This window comes from Saccostrea echinata, unplaced genomic scaffold, assembly GCF_033153115.1.
Source record: "Saccostrea echinata isolate AGI-Se365-2 ecotype Australia unplaced genomic scaffold, CSIRO_AGI_Sech_v1 ptg000062l, whole genome shotgun sequence".
NCBI lineage: Eukaryota > Metazoa > Mollusca > Bivalvia > Ostreida > Ostreidae > Saccostrea > Saccostrea echinata.
The window spans coordinates 6,112,523-6,139,505 of NW_026889811.1; the positions used below are offsets into that span (position 1 = coordinate 6,112,523).

At 34.2% G+C, this 26,983-nt stretch overlaps 1 protein-coding gene across 1 annotated transcript; it reads left to right on the top strand.

The window, feature by feature from the left end:
- The first annotated feature begins 695 nt into the window (after positions 1-695).
- Positions 696-19,825, top strand: LOC133175223 (calmodulin-beta-like). The gene is made up of 8 exons (XM_061310332.1): positions 696-771; positions 12,515-12,552; positions 12,665-12,713; positions 14,759-14,902; positions 17,160-17,269; positions 19,024-19,114; positions 19,421-19,477; positions 19,644-19,825. Exons 2-8 carry the CDS (start codon positions 12,538-12,540, stop codon positions 19,706-19,708), a joined length of 531 nt encoding a protein of 176 aa, XP_061166316.1. The 5' UTR covers positions 696-771; positions 12,515-12,537; the 3' UTR covers positions 19,709-19,825.
- Positions 19,826-26,983: the final 7,158 nt, after the last annotated feature.

A 26,983-nucleotide genomic window follows, 5' to 3' on the forward strand; every position in this document is an offset into this window, starting at 1 on the left:
ACGCCCCCTTTTAATCCGTTTCCTTTAAATGTTTTCTTTGTTCCGTCAAAATGATCATTAATCGACCAATGCAGTCAACATTTATGAGAGGACTTGACGTAAGAGATCGTAGGCATTTCTTCTCCTACATGTATGTCATTGATCCGACTGCAAGACCTTTACTGTGCATCATTATGTACCGAATGTTTAAGCTTGTTTTGAAGTATCTGAAGAGTGAGTTTTTGTGAAAACTCTGCCTTATTACAAATCATTACATAGTGTATAAATAGCTGATATAATGAATTAATTGGACTTTACGCCGATTGTTTATTCTTTAACCTTCTCAAAAAAGAAGCGGTAAATTCTATTAGTAAGTTTTGAATACTGTTAAAATTTAAGAGAAACTGAAGTGTTTGGTTTTGCATTTAATACGAATATAAAGACATTGTAAAAAAGATTAGAAGTCAAGCCGGAAAAACATTTTAACGGAGTCAATTTATGCGTGGATTATTGAACACTCTACATCATCAGGTTGTGAATTCTTTGTACAAGTATTGAACGGCAGGCGGCAAACTTGTTATTGTATTTGTTCGGCTCTATCCTAAGATTGATTAACTGCTGGCTGTGCATCTAATTATGGTGACTGTGTTCGATCTTAATTTTTTTTCATTTCAATCTCAAACTCGATTGCCACAAGGCACTTTGGTCAATGGTAACGGATAAAGATAGTCTAAAATTCATCTAAGTGTGTTTTAGTGGATTGATGGCATATTTTTTCCATTCTCATTGAAGGTATGTTGCTTAGTATAACTGGCATTTAAACACAAAGACCAATCATTTCATTTCATGCTTATCCTTTATGTTACGTTGCAATGATATGGTATGAGATTTCCACGATGTATGAAGATTTGAAAGCTACGCCATAGTGCTCAAAAAAGTAATGATAAGGTATACAATGCAATGACATTCAAAAAGAGTCAAGTAAGTGTTTAAATATTTTACAAGAGGCCCAAGGGCCTTAACGGTCACCTGCGTATAATACAACACTGTAAAGAATCCTTAGAAGTATTAAATAAAAGAGAGGCTCGGAAGAGTCACATTTTCTTATTATACCTATACACCTAGTTGAAAATTTCCAAAGAAATAATGTTTTTTTTTACTATAAAAGCAATAGAGCTCCTAACGCTCCCAGAACCAGAGCCCATGAAATTCACAATTTTTGACGAGACACCATTGCTCATCATAACTATATGTTTAGTTTATCTACATAAAAACAAAGAGCAGATTATCAAAACCTTAATGCATTTTCACTATATAATCAATAGAGCCATCACCCCCACAGGAACCCCTGACCCACCCTTGCTCATCATAAGTATGCACTTAGATACCCAGAAGCAGAGAGGGACTTTCAATGAATTGATGGATTTTTACTATATAAATCATAGAGACCCAGGGGCCAGGAAATTCACAATTTTGGAAGAAGCCCCCTTGCTCTTCATAACTATGCAGTTGGTTTGTTTGCTTAATACCCCAGAACAGGGGCAGATTTTTAAATAATTAATGAATTTTCACCATATAAGCTCCTCCCTTACAAACTTCTGACCAAGGGGAATGACATTCACTGTTTTGGAAGAGGCACCTTTGCTCATCATAACTATGCATCCAGTCTGTTTGCTGAATACCCAGAAACAGAAGAGATTTTCAATACATTAATTCATGTTCACTTCATACTCAATAGACCCCCCCCCCCCATTGAACCCTTGACCCAAGGACAAAACATTTCACAAATTTGGAAGAAGCACACTTGCTCATCTTAACCGTGCACTCAGTTCATCATGATCAGCTTTATAGGAGCAGAGAAGATTTTGAAGAATTACAGAATTTTCACTATATAATTAATAGAGCCCTATCTTTACACCAGAACCTCTGACCGAGAGGCACCCTTGCTCATCAAAATAGGGCATTAAGCCTCAGCACCCCAATCCCCAGATACCCACACTCCTCGAAAGTTTGTAAGAGTCATATTTAGGAGGTAGGGGTCCTGTCCATGGGAAGCTAACACTTCCTCCCCTCCCCAATACTAGTACATGTAGATTCTTTGAGTTTCGACAGTTGCCGTAGTGTAGTTTTCTTAGTCAAATAATATACCTTCAGGAAAAATACATGGATCTGTCCTGGCTAGATTAAAATGAAATTGCAACCCCTGAAGTTTTGAACTTAATACAGCAAAATTTTGTGTCATGAAAATGTACATTGCAACGGGATATAGCAATTATAAAAACCTAGTTCTTGGGTATACTGCATCATCGATCGGAGTCTGGTATAAAGCGTTTGTGACATGTTTCGGAAATCAACAGTATTCTTTTAGTCCCTGGGTACGCCCAATCGCCTTTCCCCCGGTCTTTTCTTCCTACATATCACATGCATGTTGCTGTATTTAGTGATTGATCGTATGTTCTTTTATGTCCCATTCGAGAATGTTTCACATATATTTTCAGCATGTGTGAAATCTAATAGCACATACTGTCTACATTGCCTTGTTTTAAAACTTGTCGATATTGAAACACTTGAGTGGGGAAGATGAAAGTCGCGTGGTAAAGGGAAAAAGATTATGTAAGATACCATTTATCAATGACATCTACACATCATTGAGATGTTGACCATCTGAATTGAGCCCAATGTTAGTAAATAAAAAGTGTATGACATGAGGATGACGGGATAATATTTGGAATTTGAAATTGACCTTTGATTTGCACATTTACTCGTGCCAACTCTTTGATCGAGTGAGGTATGGGCCAAATGTGGCTCAGGGGAGAAACATTATCCAAACAAGGATTTTATTTTTACAAACACATCTGCCATGAGGTTGACTTCTGACCTACAAAAACTTGGTTAAAAGTCCCTGCTTCTCCATAACCCATGTGCACTCTATGGATGAAGTAGGGACCAGAGACGGCTCAGGGGAGAGAACACACGCTTCAGACAAGGTTTTCACTCAATGAATTTCTTAAATCTTGAATTTGATCAAGATCATTATTGCACACCCTCTACTCATAGGCACCCTTTGGTTGAAGTATGAGTAAGATAAGCCACGAGGAAAGAAAAAGATTACATACAGAGATCTGCCATGACATTTACCTCTGGCCTAAACATTGTTCTCATTATGCCCCCGTAATCGAAGATTCGGGGGCATATAATTTTTGCCCTGTCCGTCTGTCTGTTTGTTTGTTTGTCCGCAAAAACTTTAACCTTGTCCATAACTTTTGATTGGTTGGAGCTGTGGCTTTCATATTTCACATGTGTATTTCTTGTGACAAGACCTTTCTTTCTGTACTATCAGGTTTGACCTTGACCTCGGAGTTTGACCACTTTTGCAAAATTTTATGAGACTTTTACCTTGGCCATAACTGTTGAACAGTTGAAACTTAGGCTTTCAAACTTCACATGTATATTTCTTGTGACAAGACATTCCCTTGAGTACCAACATCTTTGACCCTTTGACCTTAACCTTGGAGTTTGACCTACCGTTAATAAAACTTTAACCTTGTCATAACTCTTGAACAGTTTGTGCTAGGTCTTTCATACTTCATATGTGTACTCCTTGTTAAAATACATTTCTTTGGATACCAACAACTTTGACCTTGACGTTTGACCTACTTCATTTTTGAAAATTTTAACCTTGACCATAACTTTTGAAAAGTTTATGCCAGGGTTTTCATACTCCAAATATGCATTTCCTGTGGGAAGACCTTTCTTTAGATACCAACAACTTTGACCCTTTGACCTTGAACTGGAGTTTGACCTACTTTTGAAAAACTTTAACCTTGGCCATAACTTTTGAACAGATGGTGTTAGGGCTTTCATACTTCAATTGTATATTCTTGTGACAAGACCTTCCTTAGGATACCAACAACTTTGGCATTTACCCTGACCTTGGAGTTTAACCTACTTTTAAAAAATTTAAACCTTGGCCATAACATTTGAACGTTTGGTTGTATGGCTTTCACATTTCACGATCATGTGTATCACTTGTGACAAGACCTTCCCTTGGGCACCATTTGACCTTGACCTTGCCGTTTTACTTACTTTGAAAAATCTTTAACCTTCGCCATAATTTTTCAACGGTTTGTACCAGGGCTTTCATATTTCACAAGTATATTCCTCGAGACAAGACCTTTCTTTGGGTACCACATTTTTGATTTCTTGACCTGGAGTTTGACATGCATTTGAGAAACTTTAACCTTCGCCATGAGCTGCCATACGGGGCCATCAATGTTTCACAAACACATCTTGTTGTAAATGCAAAAATTGTAACAGGTACTCTATTGGTAAATTGTGAGGCAGATATGCTCCAGAAATGGTTTTACACAGAATGTTGTTTTACTTAACCTTTGATCTAGAAAATTTGGTCTACGTTCCTGCATAAGCTTAACCAACAGGTACTTAATTGAGGAAGTACAGGTCTCAAGACTATAAAAATTTTGAAAATGGAACAAAATTTTTACCATGTTTAAATTTTAATATTATACAAACCTGTAATTTTTTAAGTATGTTTGTTAAATAAATTTTAGGATATTCAGAATCTAAAATTTGATTTAAGTCTGTTCTCAGTTTATAGTTTTGGAGTCTGGAATAAGCCAGATAGTCCCAAGGGGAGAGAAAATATGCGCAAACAAAGATTATACACCGAAATGTTGACCATGTCCTTTGATATAGAAAATTGATTTAAGATTGCTGCATATCCTCTACCCACGGGTAATCTATTAATGAAGTTGAGTTAGATTTGTCCAAAGGAAGAGAAAAAAATATGCCCTAGATAAGTGATATTAGACGGACAATAATTATATTATCATGCAGCAAAAAATATTATGACGGTGCGTTATTTCTTTTATATGTATTAATGTGCAATTTTAGATTTACCGAAGTGATTGACTTTGGTTGATCACAGTTGATTTTCATGACGCGACAGACATTTTTGTTTGACAGACATAATGCAATGACAGCATCATGTAAATTTATCATATCATATTAAGTATAAGAAGTATTTTAAAAGTATTTACTTTGAGATATAAACGGTGAATAAATTTGCGTACGTTTTTTCTATGTGCTAGTCCGAAATACCTGACGTTTTCCTGGCTTTTTTACGATTTTGATATTTTACGTGCCAGGAAAACGTTGGAGGTGGCGAATTCCCAGTTTTCGTAATGGCACCGGTTCTGACGTTTTCCTGGCATATAAATATCAAAATTGTGAAAAAAGCCTGGAAAACGTCAGATGTTTGGACTATGTGTGAGCATGAGTTTCATTCACTTTCGAAACGGAAAAACATCGTTCCGTTTAAGGTAAAGATTATTCGTTTATTGGTCTTTTAAAAAACCAACGTGTACATTAGTTCACTTGTTTAATAAGTAATTGACTATTCAGTGGCATTCTCGCGGCATCTGAATTTTACACTTACCAATCGCTTCCTTTATAAGGAATACTTGTTCTGAACTGAAAATAGTTTGTGCACGACAGGGATTGGGTAATAGTTGTTTGTTTGTTATTGTTCAACGTCCCTCTCGAGAATTTTTCACTCATATGGAGACGCCACCACTTGCCGGTGGAGAGCTACAAATTTTGACTTATACTCGGGATGCGGGGATTGGGTAATCATAAACAGTAATCGTTATCAGCTGTAATCTATTACAATTTGCTGTGTAATCGTGAATATTTACATCCACTGAATATTTTCGCCTTTATTTCTAAAGAAAACCATTGCCGTTTTTCAGTTCAGGAACAACACTAGGCATATCAACTCTACAGATTTCTTGATCAGTGGCTGTTCCATCAATGAAACGTACTATGACGTACATATCAATAATACGATAATTAATCTTTTTAATCCTACTTTAAAAGATTATTTACACAGATATAAATATAAACAATAAAATGTCTTTCTTTGGTTCTTAGTGTGGGAATTAACGTCGCAGCTATTGCAAAAAAAAAAAAAAATTACAGCGGGTTATATATATGTATTTGTTCTGCAACAGCTGCGACATTAATTTCCGTACTAACAACCAAAGAAAGCATTTTATTGTTTAAATGTTGACAATGGTTAAAAAATAGAAGTGCATAAAATCATTGTCTTTTATGATAATTCAGTGAATATTTTTCAGTCTGAAAATTTGTTTATAAGCAAAAAATATTTTAAAATTAAAAGGGTGTATGTAGCTATATCTTTTGTTGGCTTCAGGAATATTTAATAATCGATTGTTGACCATGCAGTGAGTGAATCCTCTCAGTTACATGTACTAGGTATAGTCCTTTTCAAAACGCTTTGCTAGCGTAGCTATTCCCATCCGGTAGGATGCATATACTGATTGATTGTATGTTTTACATCCCGTTCGAGAATTTTTCACTCATATAGAGACGTCACCATTTACTGGTGAAGGGCTTCAAATTTAGGTCTACATGTATACTCGGCACTCAGGGCCATTTAACAGTGAGGGTTCTTTATCGTGCCAACGCCTATCGTGACACGGGGCCTCGGTTTTTAAGGTCTCATCCGAAAGACCCACAACTTTCACTTCAAAGTACATGTACCGGGCGCTTGGCGAAGGAACAGTTGCTACCTATTTTTTTATTGACTTAGGTCAGTCACGGCCTTGATTCGAACAGACGACCTTCCGATCACGGAGCGAGCGATGCATATACTGAGGAAAACTACAAGACGGTCATTTTAAAGTTTGAAAAGATGAAAGTTTGATTAAAATTATTGTAATCTAGACTAATAACAAGTAATCAATAACATGATTTAATGATAGGAAAGCAATCGTATGTAATTGATAACTTTGAAAAATGGCTGTTATCAGCTTGTAATCAACTACTTTTAAATCCAATTGTAATTTTATCGATTACTTTTGAAAGTAATCGATCCCATCCCTGGTGCACGATATGTGTGGTAAATACATGTACCTTCTCTCATAATGTGTACTCTGTGTCAAAAACATCTTTTAATATTATGAGAATGCAAAGCCATGTGATCTCAGATTGTTTTAATTCTTTTTAGCCAGAGGATCTACAAGTTCTAATATTCATGGCGCACGAGTTCAGATCTTCATAGCCTGAGATAGCCATCATGGTCCATTGAGCCTGTAGACATATGTTTATATTGCATGTAGATCCCTTCAGTGTGCCACCTTATGTTTTTTTTTTCAAAATCAAATCGTCAAACTCTATTGATAAGAATGTCAAAATGTATTATTGTTTTTAAAGCCGAAGTTCGTTCTAATACAGTACAGGTCCGTGGAACGCGTGGGGGCATTTTTTTTTTCTGAGTATAGTTAATTTTCAGTTAGATGCTGGATTAATCCCTCTCAAACACCCACACCTTTTTGTTGCTGTAAGGTTGAGCATTGGCAAATTCAAGGATTTGGACAGTTTTTTTGTTTGTAAGATAACTTTGGAAGTTGTCCTCTCCCTCTTTTTTGAACACTTCAGATTTCTTTTAATTTTTTGCTTGTCAGATTTTTTTGGAGGTTGTTCCTCCCCTTCACTTTTGAAACCATTGCTACTAGCTTTTATGCTATATGTAGCGCGTACGACTACAAGGAATTGTGGAGTATTGTATATTACGTAAAATGTACCCACGGTCCAAAAGCACACAGGTGAGGTCTAGCTTGCTTTTTAACAAAAAATAGCTGTGAAAATACGGAAGTAAAAATCATGTTGTGGGTTTGAGAAATGTGACATTTGATAACAGATATGCATATTTATTATATCTTAAATATCACCGCGATTATTATGCCCTTTCTACAGCATGATTCGAAAGTCGAAATATAATATGTATATTGATATCATTTTAAGGAAAGTTCGATCTACCCTACTTGTACTGGATTCCTTAACTACGGGTCCAGCAAATGCTCTACCAACCATCTATCTTTACTCTTTATAAAATATTAAACTGCTGTACAGGAGAAACTTCAGATGTACTGTGTGTTACAGCACATTCTAGAAGTGGTGTAAATTAGCTGTAGATTTTCAAAAACTCCAAAGAACTTTTAGAAAATTGAAAACTGACAATTGTTTTTCACAAGTCGGTAACATCAAAACGTACGACTTTTCTACACTTTATATAACCTAGTTAGAATAATCTGTGTCTCGGGATAGGCCATCACCACAGTTAGAATGCCTCCCATATACCTGCAATGTAGCAGAAAATTGCAGAATCGCTCCGAAACTATTTTGAAGAAAATAAAGTTGCATTAAAAATAACTACCAAATTAATAATAATAAACATTTTTGAGACTGTGGATACCTTTCACCCAAAAATTTAATCCATATAATGGAAGAATTCAACACTTTTTCTCAACGAATTTTACTCGTTTCAAATTTGCACACATTCGGAACTCTCTGGAATTTATATAGTAAATGCACTGAATTAGAGTTATCTCCCGTGTTTTCTTTCCTAACGACAAAAATAATTGTGTACTTCTAATTCAGGAGACTAAGATACCAAAGAAACTTACAACAGTTGCGCAGGTCAGTGCAGTATACAAACACAAATACACCTAAGTGCAATAAAATGAAAACAAAGTTAATGTAAGAAAACCAGCACGAAGACGTGTCGCCTTTCCATACCGATACTCGTGACAATAAAGCAGTCAGGTGTAACGAATGCGAAGGGTATACCCCGGTGAGTATTTTGCCTATTTACGTGTCGTGTTCAGCTTTGAACCGGGTCCGTAGGACATTTATAATTTTAACGATAGAACTTTCTATCTATGTATAACCATTCCTCATCATGAAATAAAAACTAGGCTTTGTGATATACTTAAGTCTAGTAGTAGACAACGGCTTCTTAGAAAAAAAAGTAAGTCGGAAATTTTCGTATCTTGTGATTGTTCATCAACAAAATCACTCTGCTTCTACAGAAAGGTATATTCTTTGTATTCCTATCAAGCAGGACTTATTAAAAAAAACTTCTACATCATACGAAGAAAACACTTGTTGTGGCCTTCATCTCGATATTTAGATACATATCGATGTATTATCAATTAACAATAGTTACTTCCATTTATATGATACATTGTATATAAGTGTATGTTACAGGGATTTCAACGTTCTCGTTTAATTTTAGCATTTCGAAAATTCTATAGTCGTAATAATGACATTACAAGCAAATAAAACTATCATTGGGTTGTATCTTGGCTGACGTGTGTCCTTAAATTGTTAGGCCTTTGTTTTCTACTGAATTTGACTACGGAATGTTCTGACTACCAGAGTAATTAATACATGGGGTTCACGGCGGGTTTGACCGGTTGACAGGGGATGCTTACTACTTCTAGGCACCTGATCCCACCTCTTGAATTTCCAAGGGTCCATGTTTTATGTCCCTTTCACAGATTTTGAGATTATCTTCACCTTTTTCATTCTAAGACTATTTCACTGGTTAAAAACGACCTTACATTAAAATAAAGGCATATTTGTGTGCTTTCTTGAAACATCTGTACTACTTGTAGAAGATTCTCCATGGGAGAAGTATTTGTAAATGCATTTTATTGATTTTAATACTTTTATGTAACTTATACATCTTCTTAGTATATCTCTCAAATTTTTTTTCTGCTTAAAATCAATATATGCTTCTTAAGAATAATTATTTAATGACAAAACAATGTGCTTGTCATGAACAAAAGGTTGGTCCCCGTACCCTAAAGAGAGATCGATCGATATTTAAACAGTAAAGAAAACTAATCAATCTTATTTTTTTAATGTAAACAACCAAGGCAGTAACTGTTTAATATGCAACAGGAAATTAAATATTATTTTTAACAAATACTTATCCTTGATCGACCCCTTCTAATTAGTTTACCGTATGTTGTAATAAATCTTATTTTATTGGCCATTCTGTCGTACTATTTGGCCTTCACGGCTGTTTAATCGCAGAAGACAAGACAAGGTGCAGTAACACAGAACCTTTATTTTCATCGTTGATCATTAAAGCAAGTTATTGATTTTTCTCAATAGTTGAAAAGTACATGTATGTGATTTTTGTCCCTGACTTCGATATTTGTTGGTACTTCCCATGAGTATAGATCATTACAGATATAACATGAATGACCTTAAATTTACAATTTTGTACAAAGTTGCTGATACTAATCCAATAATTTTTATTTGAATAATATTCGAGAAAAACCTTGTTGAAAAAATATAATTTGCAATAGGAACAATGTTTTCAAATTTAGAATTGATCAACAAAGTCTTCTTTTCTTTTATTGCAATTAAACAAGTTATTACTTTTTGGTAATTGAAAATTTTTAATATTAAGTTATTTATAAATATATTAATTTAAAAAGTCATTAAAAAATTCCGGAAAACAGAAAGTATTGCTTTAAACGAACATAATGAAACATTGTTTTGTTATAAAACTCAAAAACTGAACGGAAAAAATGACATGATTGATTGTTTTCCTGTCAAGTAAAAGAGAAAAAAAAATATATTTCATCAAATTCCCACGTAGTTATTATCATTTTTTTCAGAAAATAACAAAAATATCGTTATCACTTCCTCTCCAAATGCAGATACCAATTACCATTTCAAATTGTGCGTATCGAAAATGGATTAATTTAATTTTTAACAATGTAAAAGAAGTGTCTTTGTGTGATGTTTAATAAAATGCATTTCAAAGAAATATATTGCATACTTATCCTTATCTCTACGTTGGTCCTATTCGGGGTGCTTAAAGTGCAAGTTGTTTATAGTGTTATATATAAGGTTGATCTAAATATATTTATTTATCGACACGAAGAGTCTGAATGACTTACAATGTATAATAATACATTTTCAATTCTATAGTCCTTTTGGTCCCCCGCTTCCGCGAAAACGAGGGGACTTTAAACTTAATTGTCTGTCACAAAAACTTTTACCTTGTTCAAAACTGAAATGGGGCTTTCCTATTTCACATGTACGTTACCTTTAACAAGACCTTTCCATTTTTTTTGACCCCGTGACCTTGACGTTTGACCTACATTCAAAAATGTAAACATTACTATAAATTGGTCGTAAAGTTTTAATGATAAAAGATATAGGGCTTTCATATTACAAATGTAAATTATCTGTGATACTGTGGTTTTTAACCCCTTGACCTTGAAGTTTGATCTACTTATTAAAAAGTTTATCTTTGTTTACAACTTTTGAAGATACTGTGGTTTTTGACCCCTTGACCTTGAAGTTTGACCAACTTTTCAAAAATTTTATCTTTGCTTATAACTTTTGATTGAGAGAAGACAGGGCTTTCATATTTGACATGAAATTTACCTTTGACAAGATGTTTCCGAGCTTGTTATGGTTTTTGACCCTTTGACCTTCATGTTTGACCTACATATATTTGCAAAACTTTGGTGGTTTCTAATGACGTGATAGGGAATTCGTATTTAACAAGTGCTTTACCTGTGTCAAAATGTTTCCGAATGTGCTATGACCTTGACCTTCAAGTTTGACCTAATTTTCAAACATTTTATCAATGTTGCTAAATTCTGAAGGAGCGAAGATTAGGACATTCATATTTGACGTGTGCATTACCTGTATCACATATTTCTAAATGTACTTTGATTTTTTTTTTAAATTTCAAAAATTTTATCATTGCTTATAACTTTTGATTGCATTGATAGACACACAAACAAGACGGGTACAATATGCCATAATTAATGGCATCCCATCCACTAAGACACCGAAACTGGAGGACCACAATTCTTTGAATTTGCCTGTTTCATCATATTTTACAAATCAGAACAAGTCAAAATTTTTATCATTTCAAAGATTGTGAAAGTTAACATTACAAACTTGCGGTAGTTTTTAGATACTATCATAATATCTTTTGGATGTTAGGTACTTTGCATTTAATATGTGAAAACGAGTCTTTACAGATAAGGGATGTCATGCGAATTTTTGATTATGAGAAAATTACGTCATGCAATTTTCAGAATCTTTTATGAGTTTATGATTCCTATGACCATAATGTCTTGGGGGTTTTCTGATTAACGCTAATTAAAATTGAAATCACCAAAAATAACCCACGGGCAATTATGGAAGTAACATTCAATCACTCTGAAATATTTATTTAGTAAAAAGCATATATACTTTATTGATTTTGACACTAATTAATTTCGCTTCTCCTATGGCACACTAAGTAAATGTATCCCTCATTCTCCTGCCTATAAGTATTATGAAGAAATATTATTGTCCTGTAAAAAATTAAGAATGCTGGTCTTATTTTGTTTGCTCCTTTTAAAACCAATCTTCGTGATAGCCAACTCGTGACAGAAGCCGATATTATAAAGTATTATAAACTATTAATACAGTAATGATTGCAGATTATCGTGCATCAAGATATGAAATATCGAATTTTCGAAGGGTATTTCTGGACTGTTAATTGCTGACAGATGACGGAAATGCTTCCAGTTAATTTGAGTAGGATTTAATTGGAAGGGATATTTGTTTAAGCACCCAAAAGAGCAAACATTTCGTTTATTGTTCTCTTTTATTTTATTTTCAGACTGACGACAGTGGAATCATATCATGTCTGGATCACAGGTTGTATTCCTTTTCTTATACATTTATTATTAATTAAGCATTAAATCAAATCCAAAGTAAAACTGCAGTTAAAAAAAAAAAAAAATTTCATTTGCATTTTTTCTCTTGCCAGAGTGAAGAAGTTAGCATTTTGCAAAGGTATTCGGAAGGACAGATAAGAGGTATTGTTAATTGTTAACATTCTTCTTCCTATAGTCTTTTCAAAATTTGATAGTGTCCAAATGAGATTAATACAAGCAAAACATTATCAATATTTGCTCGAGTATGAGTTTCCATTGAGTTTCTTTAACAACAATATGGTATAATATCTATTATAATAATAACATCATTCCAAATAATTTTAAAAATTAAACAACAAACGATAAATGACAGAATGAATAAAAGTTTATGGTACATGCATTGACTTGTAAATTTTACCCTTGTGCACTAGAAAGTGCAAAATAATGGTCATGACACACACAGGCATAGAATTTTCAAGAAGACCTCCTACGCTTAAATATAATAGGGTAATCGGCGTTACACTCCATTCTCTCTGTTCGAAGAGCAGAACTTCAGTATGCTAACCGTTGACTATCCGTCAGTCTGTAATCATTTTTCTTCTCAAAATACTGCTTCAGAAGTAGTCCACAATGATATACTTAAATTGCAATTCGTTTCTCAATTTCGATGAACGGCATCACCTTGGCAACTAAAATAGAAAATTCTAGAGACAAAATTCTTTAAAAATGCTGCTCTTCTTAGGCATTAGTCTGATAAAAACAAACCTTTAACCTACTTTAAAAATTTTTAACCGTTATATATTCTATTAAAGAAGATATGGATTAAGTTTATATTTCACGTTTTTCACCTGTTAAAGCCTTTATAACTCATGACTTTGAATTTTGATCTGTGTTCCAGAAGTTTTTAATCTTCGCCACAACTTTTTCACCAGAAGTTACATGTACATGACTTTCAGACATTTTTACATATAAATTACCAGTGACAAGACCTTTTTCAATGTTCTATGATTTTTGACCTCATGACCTACATGTAGATATCGATGTTTGACTTAAAATCTAAGCCTTTACTTTTGCACCAGTACATATATTACTTCCAAAACTTCTTTTATCATGATTTACAGATGAACAGACAAGACAGAAAAGACAAAACTGTTACAATATTCTATAAATCACTGCACCCTCACATATACATGTACGGTGCAAGTCCCTGAACGCGGGGGACCACAAGTCTCTGAATTTTAAAGTTGTTTATGTGCGTAACATGCTAGAGGTAATTGCTGTTAATTAAGAAAATACGACAATTTGCCCTCAATAACAGTCAGAAATCATTAACACCCAATTTTCAGTGGTTTAGAAATGTTTCCGTGAAGTAATTGGGTCATTGGGATTATTGTTGTGGTAGAAAATGGCGACGCCGGGTACTAAAATTTATGAAGGTTAGTTGGATTTTTCAGATAAGTGTCTAGTCTCGTTTGTTTCTTATGCTCAAGATTCGTTTAAGTCCAAATTCAGGAATAGTTTAGCTCTCAAATCATTTTTAGCAATCGATCATTTTAAGTATTTATTTCATATAGTTTGCGTTTTGTTTAATTCGAATAACAGTAGGAATGGGGAACCTTATTTTTTTTTTCTTACAGACAAAACGATGAAAAAACAAAAAAAAAACGTTTGTATTAAGGAAAACTATCGAGAATAAGAATTGATTTTAAATTACATTACACATCTTTTTTGCTATTATTATAATTTTTAATGAACAAGATGAATGAATATATATATTATATATATATATATATATATATATATATATATATATATATATATATATATATATGATGGGTAAAAAATGACAATCTGTCTGACTGTTTAATTAATTGCCAAACTCCTTTAGAAAGATGACGTATCCTGGGAACTTCATATTTTCATCTAATATTGTATTGTAAAATATAAATTTTTATGACGTGTTGAAGTATCAAATAAAGATTTAATTAGTGTTTTTCGGGCATTTCCATTGAAGAAAAAAAATCTTTGACGTCAAGATATTATATAACGTATTTTTTTCCGAATTATTTTTGCAAGCAGTTTAATACATGTATATTAATTTTAAATCGAAATATTAAATCTGATAAAAATGTCTGTACTTCCTTTTGTATTTGAACTTTTATATCTTAAGTACTTAAAACCATTATTAAAACTGAAAATATTTTCAGAACTTCGAGAGGCTTTTCGGCTTTTTGACAAAGATGGTGACGGGTCAATCACAACGGATGAATTAGGAACTGTGATGAGGAATCTCGGACAATTTCCTTCCTCAGAAGAATTAAACTTGATGCTGAAAGAAATTGACATTGATGGTATGATAAACATTCAAAAGTGTGCTATGGTTTATCATAAAATAGTTTTCAAAAAAAAAAAAAAAAAGAAAAAAATCAGTGAATCTCCACTTTAAACAGCAGCCCCTCCCCCCACCTCTAAACGAAATTGCTTTGGGAGTACACTGAAATCATCATGCCTGTCTGTCTGACTGTATTTTTTTATCCGAATATTATCTCTGATATTGTTTAAGATTTTTCTATAAAACTTTGTGAAAAAAACACTTTTAAGGTTAAAAAAGTGCTTGTTTTTTATGATTAATTTGTCAATTAATATTGAAACGGTGGTATATTGCTAAATTGAGGGAAGTTAAAGTCATCACATTGATCACATGAATTTTAATTGCTGGTGTGCCACCAATGTCTAACTCCTCTTGTTAAATATCTAAATAAGAAGCATTTGAATCAGACTCTGGTGCCTCTTATTTTGAATTCAATGGTATATATCGAATCAACGTATAAATTAGGGACAATGTCAATGAGTATTTTTGATTGGCAAAATGTCCTCAATGTACAGTGTAACGAAATGAGAAAACTACAGAATTTCTTCTATGTAGAAGCTTTTGAATAAAATCTGCTTCACAAAATGCAAACAAAAAAAAAACCCAAACAAAACAGGTCGGCTAATTCACATGGGCACAATTAGTGTTCATGTGAATTTCAACAGATTGTTGGAGGAATGGTCTCCAAAAACTACGTAAGGGTTAAACATGATGTAATTAATACATAACCATGTTCTCAAATTATCTGGTAAAATATTCATTTTCTTTCATATTTAATAAATGCAATATATTTTAGAAAATCATCTTCTCTACTGTTTGATGTCAAGCAGTCAAAGTGTTTGCATCATTATGATAAAGCACTTGATTGATTACAACGAGTAATTATCCCTTTACTAAAATTTTATTCATATTCTTTACCTCTGGGTTCAGGCCCAGATGTGGAACCTAATTGGTTATACATGTATATTGAAATAACACTAGTTTTGAAAATTTTCTCTACCCATGGGTCTTTAGCAAGGAAACTATTTTCTTGTTTATAATATCTAATTCTTTGCCTTTTCTAAGTTAAGTGTTCCAGGATTGGGCTAATTTAATTGTCATTTGCTAAAAATAGATTACACCAGTGAAAATGTTTCTTTTTTATTTATTGACATCTAAAAGGCAGACTGATTAAAAGATTTAAATAAGTGTTTAACTTAATTCATAAATTATGACAAAATTTAAAATGCATGATCCTGTGGCTCTGTAGACCCCAGGATGAGGCTAATATACTCGTATAGATACATTATCTACACATTTGAAAATCCGTGGGCAAAGTAGATATCGACAAAAATTGTAAAACTTATTGCCCCTCGGTCCAGTGTTTACGCCCATAGGATTGGACCAAGTTGATCTTTAACCTACCATAAACTGATGGATTCATGCAGTCAATAGGTTTGTGTGATTATAATGAATAGTTAGGCCCGTACAAAGTTATGAAATTCATGCTTGGGTTTTCTTTGTTTGTTTGTTTATTGTTTAACGTCCCTCTCGAGAATTTTTCACTCATATTGAGACCTCACCACTTGCCGGTGGAGAGCTACAAATTTTGACCTATACTCGGCACTCAGGGCCATTGAGAAGTGAGGGATTTTTTTCGTGCCAGCACCTACTGCGACACGGTCTCATCCGAAGGACCGGTCTCCACGTCCCACAGTGGGATTCGAACCGGCAACGTAAGGATCAACTAACTCCGCGACTCTAGAGCGAACGCTCTAACCACTGCGCCACGCGGGGGACCATGCTTTGGTAAACAAACTGTATGGTTGTAATGAGCAGCTAGCCCTCTAACAAAGTTCGCTGGGTCCAGAATTGCAACGCAGATGGTCATAGATACCGTGTTACTCTTTAAAGTACCTTTGAAAATCTACGGTTAATGGACGGACATTAAGCAAGCATACTCTATGCACAGTGGCCGTACATTCTTTGCCTTGTACCCGGTGGGTGGGGGGGGGGGGATTGTTAACACTATTTTTGCGTGTTTCTATAGCGCATTTTGAAATTGATCCCCAAATTAAAGTTGTAAGGACTGAATTTTGTGGATTTGTTATGCTTAACATAAACGAAAGTTTTGATTGGCTTAACATATACAAAGTAAATTAAAGATAACATAAACTATTAGAAGTAACTTAAAGATCTAATTTTTATTTTCCTTATGTCTCAAAAATTAATGAACTAAATCTCAAAATTTCTTGCAGGTGACGGAACATTCAGTTTTGAGGAATTCGTTCAGGTTATGGCAAACATGGGAGGGATATCTGAACAGTCAGCTGAGGATGAGGAAGAGGAGCTGAGACAGGCATTTAGGGTGAGGACTGTTTGAAGGATTAACAAAAAGATAACCTTTAGTTTTCATAGGAAACTAAAGATGGGTCTGATTTCCCAGGTAATGCAGACAGCAAATATTTACTTCCGATTCTTTATGTATTTTTAGATTGCTTAGAAAATAAAACTTTTTTACTCACTCATGTGATTGGAATAAGAGTCTTATATGCATTGTTGGTCACCTGACGATCATGAATCTCGGGATATGACTTATACGATATGACTAAGTCAGATCTACTAGCGATTTCAACTCTAGAATTTTGTGACAGGGATTTCCAAACTTGGTAGAGAGTTGTTTTGTTTGTCTATTGTAAAAAGTTCCTAGATGCTCAACATGATGTTAACACTATATAATAAAACAAGCACTCTGAAAGTATTACATAAGCAATATACTATAGTCCCCTACTGGCAAGTGCAATCTGGTTCCCCTTAAATATGAAAAAGGACACAATTCCATAAAAAAATCATTCAAGCGGAACAAAATGCAAATTGACCCGTAACTCATTTAGGTAGACTCACATACCAAAAACTAGCTCAATATCTGCAAGCGTTTGGGGAAAAGTGCGAAAAAACAACTGGGAAATCTGGTTTCCCAAGGCCATAACTCTTTCAACAACATGTGCTTGTGAAACACTGATACCCCGTATGGCAAATTATAGCGAAGGTTAAACTTTCTCTAATGCAAATCAAATATGTTGGTACCCAAAGTAAGGTCTTGTCTCGAGGAAAATACCTGCGAAATATGAAAGCCCTAGCAGCAACTATTGAAAAGATATGGAAAAGGCTAAAGTTTTTTCAAAAGTAAGTCAAACATCAAGGTAAAGTGGGCAAAATTGATAATGCCTCAGTAAAGGCCTTCACAAAAGAAATACACATGTGAAATATGATAGCCTTAGCACAAACCGTTCAAAAGTTAAGTCATGGTCAAAATTAAAGTTTTTCGAAAGTTGGTCAAACTCCAAGGTCAAAGGGTCAACGTTGTTGGTAGCCAAAGTAAGGTTTTATCACAGGGATTACACATGTGAAGTATGAAAGTAGTAGCTCTAACTTCATAAGTCATGGCCAAATTAACATAAAGTTTTCCAAAAGTAGGTCAAACTACACTGCAAAAACTATATGCCCCGAATCTTTTATTACGGACCGGGGGGGGGGGGGGGTAGTAAAAATCATCGAAACGAAACGAAATGCCAACTCTATCTGTAATTCATCAAGATGCACTCATTTGCAAAAATGCAAACGTTTAGGAAAAATGTGCGGAAAACAAAGTAGGACAGACTGACAGAGTGTCAGGAAGACGGAGAGGCGAGGAAGAGCCCGATAGGGGACTTATAACCACTTCATAATTTTAATTCTTTCGAAGATCGCCGATTTAATTCTGACTTGGTTATCGTCTATCATCACGAACTTGTGTTAATGCGTGTACAGTGGAATTTACTCAAAATGATTTCATTATAAGCGGATTGTCTGGATCATAATTTTACTTCCTCTTGTCCCCTTGACAGACACAGTGATAATTGTAAAGTAAAAAGATAATCTAACCTTCTTAGAGTAGGCAATCCTGGGAGATGGAACTTTAAATGCTACTTAATTGTACAAAACAAATTTGAAGTATTAAGAGTGAAGGTACATGCCGTGATTTGATGAGGCATTAAATAAAAATATCTTGACAAGCCAAAATTATATTGATTAGGTTAAGTATTTGTAATTATTGGTTTCATGTTTTATTATTTATAACAGGTTTTTGACAAGGGAGGGTGTGGCTACATTACTGCATCTGATCTAAGAGCAGTCTTACAGTGCATGGGAGAAGATCTTACAGAGGAAGAAAGTTAGTCAAGTTTAATGACCATTGAATATCCGTGAGATTGTTGAAAATTAATCATTGATAATTCGTCCTGTAGGGAACAAACCAGTGATTAAACTTTCATTAACGTTCATTAACAAGTACAACGTCATTATACGTATAATCATGTTCAAACGATGTACCTAGTGTTAAAAACACCCATTTAAAATTGCTGATTCTATAAAGTCGGTTTTTCTTCCTTGTTTGTGTGTAAGGTTGTGTGTGCACGTGTGGAGGGGTTATAAAAATAGAATTTAGATTAATTTTTAAAAAAAAAAATTATATTTGCAGTTGACGAAATGATTGCTGAAGTTGATATCGATGGAGATGGTAGAATAGATTTTGAAGGTAAAAAAACTACCTTCTGTGAGAAGTATTTATTCACGTTCAGAATTCTGCTAAAATAAGTGTCCATTTAAAAGTATCTGTGAAAACATAATATTCAATAGAGAAATACTTTGAATAAATGCAAAAAAATATTTCTAACATTTAAAAAATTCTGTTGTTTCTGTAGAATTTATCGCATGTATGTGTGAAGACAAAACTGACACCAAGAGGCAAGATCCCTTTGATGATTGATCAACAATTGCAACTGACACCAACATAATTATACATTATCATCGTCAACAAAATCCATAGCTGGGAAATAAGCTCCAGTGTTCAAATCTGTCATTTCCAATAAAGTGAATGAATTAATATTAGCTTTATTTTATCCTTATACTTTTACATACACTGAATTTTATAATTCCCCGCTTTCACGAAAGCGAGGGGACATTGAATCTCGTTTGTCCGTCAGTCTCTCTGTCACAAAAAATTTAACCATGGTCATATCTTCTAAATGGGAATAGATAGGACTTTCATATTTCACATGTAGGTACCTGTTACAAGATCTTTCCAAATACTCTATGATTTATGACCTAATGACTTTAAAGGTTGACCTACTTTTCAAAATTTTAACATTAACTTGGTCATAACCTTTGAATAAAAAGCAAGGCTTTTATATTTCACGTGTACGTTACCTCAGACAGAACCTTTCAAATTGTACTATGATTTTTGACCCCGTGATCTTGACCTTATTTTCAAACATTTTGACATTGGTGATAACATTTTTAATGAAAAATTGATTGATTGAATGTTGTTTAATGTCCCATTCGAGAATTTTTCACTCATGTACTTTTGAATGAGAGAAGATAGGGCTTTCATACTTTATGTATGCAAGTACATTGCCTACAGTGTATGACAACACCTATCAGAAAGTATTATCCTTTTTTGCTTCATTTCCTTGACCTTTAAGTTTAAAGGACACACAAACATGTCATAAATAGTTGCACCCCAACCACTAAGACACCGAAAGCGGGGAACCTCAATTTTTATTTTGCTTTTTTCCTTTCTTTCTTATGAAATCCATTATCAATCCATTAACAATAAGCTATATATAAGAACCATTTTTAAAAACAATTTGTTTGAAAGTTTAAGAAGTTGATCCTGGGCCAGGTCCCAAAGACCACAAACTGAGAACAGACGAGATGACATCAGCTTTTTTTACGTCAACTTTCCTTATTTATGAAGAAATATTCCGCTATCACGCGTATATATATAGCGCTCACGGCAGGTGTGACTAGTCGACAGCGGTGCTTACTCCTCCTACATGTAGGCACCTGATCACATCTCTGGAATTAACCCTTCACCTTGACGCAAATGCCGGTTCAAAATTGCGGCGTCGTTATTTTTCCCATCAGCTAGGAAGGGACCTAGAATGTCCAAAATATAGCCATCTGAAGCAACAATTATCAAAGGCTTAACTAATGGACGACCCTTGCAGATAATTATTTTTTGTTTTTGGAAAAGTGTACTTCGAACTTTTCTGAATGTAACATCTATTAACAATATGGTAATATTTTTAACTTCCACAAACTAATAACTCTGGGTGCAAATGTAGATGTGTGATTTGAAATTACATCATCTCCAGAAATGTGATCAACACCGATGTATTTTGGCACGAAATATTGCATTATTGCTTCCCTTGCGCGTTTCACTATGCGACATATATACTTACAGCAACTAATATTAAATAAAGTTTTCAACATACTGAAAGACCTGTTCTCAATTCGTTAACAAAATGCCTACTGCAGTTCTATTAGAATGTTTTCTATTTCTCGAGTTTTTCTCAACCATAGAGCAAATAGTATTGATTTGATCTTTTGAAATTCCGGTGAGATTTATGTAATCTTCACCGTTTCGAAAATCGGGGTTATCAAAGTCAATTCTTACACACTCTTTCTTAAGTAGTAATTCTCTACATTTTGACAATTGCTGTAAAAGGTCATTGTTTGACATAGGAAACGATCTGCGTGTCAGTCTGAAAGAGTACTTTTGGTATTCTGATTCTATTATGGAGTTACCCGACAAATAGGAAGGACAGGAACGTGCATTGTCATGAAATAAGATGTTGTGTTTTAAAAAGAAATCAGAGCGGCATTCTTGAGATATTCTGTATCGTTGTTTCCTTTTCATTCCACATATGGCACAATACCGGTATGATTTTGTTCCCAGGTAGAATGTTGTAGCATTAACTTTGTCCTCAGAATTCTCCGATTTGGAATTTTTCTCTAACTCAACCCTATAATTCCGTATATAACACTTAAACACATACAGTCATTTTCCCCCACCCGTCGCCCAAGCAGTGCGGAGAGTTTCTCCCTTAAAGTTCCATTTTTCCCACCCTTCAAAAGCCTACGTCCGCCGAAACATGGCTGAAATATTGCCGACTCGGCGTTAAACAATCAATCAATCTAAAACCTACGTCGCTTAAGGGGCACCTGTTTTTTTTTGTTTGTTTTTTTTTTATACAAACAATGCAACAATAGTGTTTTGGCATGGTTTTTCTCCGTATGAAATATCCTTATCTGTAGATAATCAAATGTTTTACATATGGAGAAATGATGTACAGTTTATTCATGAGGTTGCTCCAACGTGATTTACTTCTCATTAATATTCATAAGATCCTTCATAAACTCGAAATATTCCATTTCTTTAAATTTTTAAATTAAAACATGCAAGCACAGTTTGTTTTGTTTTTTAAGCCTCCGTCATAGTTATTTGGGCAGAGTTTTGGGTTATTAACAGTTGGCAACTCATGAAACCATCTTTCTTTGGTAATAAGTAGGTCACACTGATGCAAGAAATTGCCGTTTTCAAATTAAAAAGGCGGTCGTAACTCTTCATGAAATGATAAATCATCTGTATTTTATAAAAATAGGCATTCGTCTGCACCTATTAATCGGCGGAAGAACTCTGTCAACTCGAATAAACACTTACATTTAATCACCAAAAATGATAAAGACACCAATTCTGTGTTCTTTCCTCCATTAAAACATTATACTCTCGCTTCGGAATTTCAAATCTAAAAGGCGGTCGCAACTTTCACTTTGGTATCAACAATCTTGTCATTTCCGGTCGGTAGAAGATATTTAGAAGAATCAAACCATCGGCGGAAGAACTTTATCCGAAATAGTAGGATATAAAAATTCGCAATTTTTGTATTTTCTCTATATAAACCTTAATAAATTTGGCCGCCATTATAGTTCCAAAATGGCCGATATGCAAATCAGCAGAATGAACACCATTTCTCCAAATGATCCCCTTACTTTACCGACTTACCTTTGTCAAGTATGACGATCACTTAAACAAAATATGAAAGTTTAAATGGCAATTTTCTACAAAATATACAACCTGCACCAAAAATAATAGATAACTTTTAAAATGTGATCGTAATTTACAACACTACACCCAACTAGATATCATTGAGATGGTGGCCATCTCAAAGGGCCCCGCTCTCAGCGACGAATATGAAAATGTAAGGTAGCTGAAAAGGGCTTACTAATATTTTAAAGAGGAACATTTGTGTACTATTAAGGGATGTGTTGTTTGAGTCTAAAGGGCTTCTGTGTCATCCTTGTTATAAAATAAAAATGGCACGAAAATCACGAGTGCTCCATACCCTCTATCAAAAAACGGCACGCAAATCTTGAATGTTGCATATCCTCTATGAAAATTGTTGCTTATCCTGTGTCAAAATATGGAAGGAAAATCACAAATGTTCCGTACCCAAAGTCAATTGGTAAAGTTCGAGGCTGAATGGACTTAAGAGAAAGAAATTATGCGCCGAACAAAGATTTTAAACAGAGAGACTATTTTTGTTGGCCTAGAGACTTCGTTCAATGTCACAGCACATCCATTGACCAGTGGCACTCTGTGAGTGAAGTATGAGCCACATTGGACCACGAGGAGAGAAGATATGCTCCGGACAAGGATTTTTCATATAATTCTGCTATGAATTTAACCTTAGACCTAGAAACATGGTTCATAGTCACTGCACACCCTTTAGCCAAAGACACTCTGTGGGTGAAGTATGAGCCAGATTGGGCCAAGGAGAGAGAAGATATGCTCCGGACAAGAGATCTCGGACGTACGGACAGACTGATCACTATAGGGCACCCGCAGAGCGGGGCCCTAATAAACACCAAAAACAGACCATACAGTGCTGGGGGCGAACGATTTAAACGTGTCAGCGATTTACAGTGAGCACATTTTACAAAGTTTAACGTTTACCTGGATAGAACCCAGTGACTAATTAAAAATATTCATTCCTCAGGTGGGTTCATCCTGGGTCACGCCAATAACTGCTCCCGCTTGCTATAGGAAAAACATTTAAAGTTTTCTTACATTTTTCATTTTGTAAGTACCAGCTTAATCGTGTACAAATTTCTTCATTTCACAGAAGTTTTCTAAAGGTATTATAACAGTGCGACATTTAACTCCGGACACGACATTTGTCCGGACTTTCGCCAACCACTTTTATAAAGATACATGTCAACCATTTATGTCATTTGATGGGATTATTTAAAACTTAACACATGAACCAAAATTTACACCTGATTATCTTCTAGGTAAACAGATATTATACCTGTATCAGGAAATCACATGGGATAGTGGTGGGATTTCTTCTCCTAACCAATATCCCACCATTATCCTATGGGAGAAAAGGTATCCCGTGGGATTTTTTCTCCCATTGAAATTTGAAAATCCTATTAATTCTTTATAATGGAACAAAATCTCCCATATACTTGAATATAGGAGATAATCTCCCATCTCTTTATAAATATGGGATTTATCCCATATTCTTAAAAAAATGGTCAAATTTTCTCCCATGGGATAAAGACACAACAGTTTTAACCCAAATAAAGAAACAAGTCATTTAGTGAACAGTTTAACTATCATTTATTTTGATTAAAGTTTTGTGTTTCCTAAACCATTTTTTTTTATTTCTTAAATTTAAACAATTTGGGGTAATGTTTAAAAATAATTTCAATATAATTAAAGATTATAATAGCACTAAAAATCAAAAGTTCTTTTATGATAATTCTCTATGACACTGAGTTTTCAAGTAAAAAAATTTCCTGTGTATCAAGACTACATTGCTACACTAAATTATAAGCTGAAAAATGACATGGAATTGGATTGTATCAGTTACACAGAGTTTCTAAGAAAGTATAAAACCTTATTCAATTGCACAAGCTGTAATAATTTACCACATTTTCACTTCTAATTTTCTTTGTGAAATGATTTGCTCCAATGACAGCTGGAAGTTATATTATACACAACGAACCCGATCAAATGAACGGAAAATAATGTTGAAAACAATCTAACCGTCTTCATTATGCTCATTTACTCGTAGTTTGCATTAAAAAAATATTTGACACCTTTTAAACTAATTTCATAACTGTTTATATTAATCTTACAATCATAAGAATTTTGAACAGTGTATTGAACCCTTTGAAAAATAAACATGATGAAAGGGCATGGATCCAGAAATATTTGCGGTGGTACTCTACTCATTGTTTCATATCATAGAGTACAAAACAAGTTTTCCTTCGTTGTGTTACTTCTACTTTGCCTTTATTTTCTGTGAAAGAAAAAAAAAAGAATAAATCATTCAATAATACCATATAACAAAGCATGGATTAAATTTTTCACTAAAATAAGAGAATGAATTGAATATCACTCAAAATTTCTGATCCAGTCAAAATGACTGACTAAAATTCACCCGTAAAGAGGTCAATGTATAAAAGACTTAAAAGTATTATTTTTCATCTATCAATATACCATAAATGAAACTTTGTGTATATTCTGCATACATTTACCGGTATCTGTTTGTCGCCCGCGTGGCGCAGTGGTTAGAGCGTTCGCTCTAGAGTCGCGGCGTAAGGAGTTGATCCTTACGTCGCGGGTTCGAATCCCACTGTGGGACGTGGAGACCGGTCCTTCGGATGAGACCGTATAAACCGAGGTCCCGTGTCGCAGAATTCGAAGGTGCTGGCACGAAAAAGACCCCTCACTGCTCAATGGCCGTAAGTGCCGAGTATAGGACAAAATTTGCAGCTCCCCGTCGGCAAGTGGTGGCGTCTCCATACGAGTGAAAAATTCTCTCGAGGGACGTTAAACAACATACAAACAGTACAAAACCGGTATCTGTTTTGAAGTAATCTATATAAATATATTCACAACTTATAGTGTTATAAATAATTTACCATCATTTCATTACCATTCACACATAAGCTTTTCTTATGTTCCTACAGCTATAATTGTCTCGATTTTCTTTTTAACATCGGGCTCGATGCTATATGATGTTCTAGAAGCTTCCGTCAATATTAAGATCGGTGAATGACAAAAATAATTTGCACCTTTCCCTTTTTAATTGGTTATCACAACTTATTTCTTTTATGTCATTTAAATCAAGTTTTGATTGAATAAATCAGTGATGACGTTTTATGAAATAAATAAACGATTGATTGTTGTCAGTTTCATTGAAAATTGCCAGAAACTTAGATCCGCCAACCGGAAACGCCACCGTACTCACGTTTTTGCTATTTCATGACTGTTTATAGAAAATAAAAGTAGACTTTTAATTTAATGTACGATACTTACAATGCGAGTGAAATATTAATATAGTTTACGGACATCATATTGTATCTAGTGTATTCTTAGAGGAGTAAGTAAAAACTCTGGTGCATCCGTTTCGGAACTTATTTGCAAAATTTATTAATTTATAAGTATAGATACATGTAGTAACCTTAAACTAGATGTGTTGCGCCTCAATATAACTATATGCACTATACATGTAAATTATATTCTTTTGGAACTTGAAAATCTACTTATTTTCATTAGAATCAATTAAATTGTTAGGAAGAGAACAATTTAAATGTTATCATTCATAGATTATAAACCCTGCAGTTCAATAGAATAAGAAAGACATTTGAACTTTTTCTCGAGATATTTGGTTCATCTGTTCATTTTAATCACAGGCTTCTACAGCAGTAAATTTTTGTATGTTGTAACAAAGCAAAAGAGGAATGCGCTAGAATGGTGTTCTTCAACATGGAAAACATATCTGATATTATATTGCGGGGCAAATGACCCTGGCTGTGTAAAGACATGCATTGATAAAACTGCCGAATCCTTAAATAGTTCAGTAAAGTTAACTACCCGGTAAAGGGTCGTTTCCAGATGTGATGGAGGTTCGATCAGGAAAAAGATCGCAAAAGTAATTAACTCAGTTACCAAGAATAATTAATCTAGTTACAACAGAGGATATTTTATATATAAACAATCCGTCTGGCAGTAAACTAAAATTTTTAAAAGCGGGCTTAAAAACATAATGAACTGCCAATGTGATTTAATATTATGATTTATAGTAGTAGTAGTATCATTGATATATATTGTAGTGGGTCACGGCTGGTTTTGTGAGTAGGGTGTTGAGCTATAATAGACTCTTAAGGGGGTGTTCATCCCGTG

Coding starts and splice junctions, on each gene's coding strand:
- LOC133175223 (XM_061310332.1), top strand. Junction 12,714..14,758: donor TTCGGAAGGACAGATAAGAG/GTATTGTTAATT, acceptor AAATATTTTCAG/AACTTCGAGAGGCTTTTCGG. Junction 19,115..19,420: donor AGATCTTACAGAGGAAGAAA/GTTAGTCAAGTT, acceptor TTATATTTGCAG/TTGACGAAATGATTGCTGAA.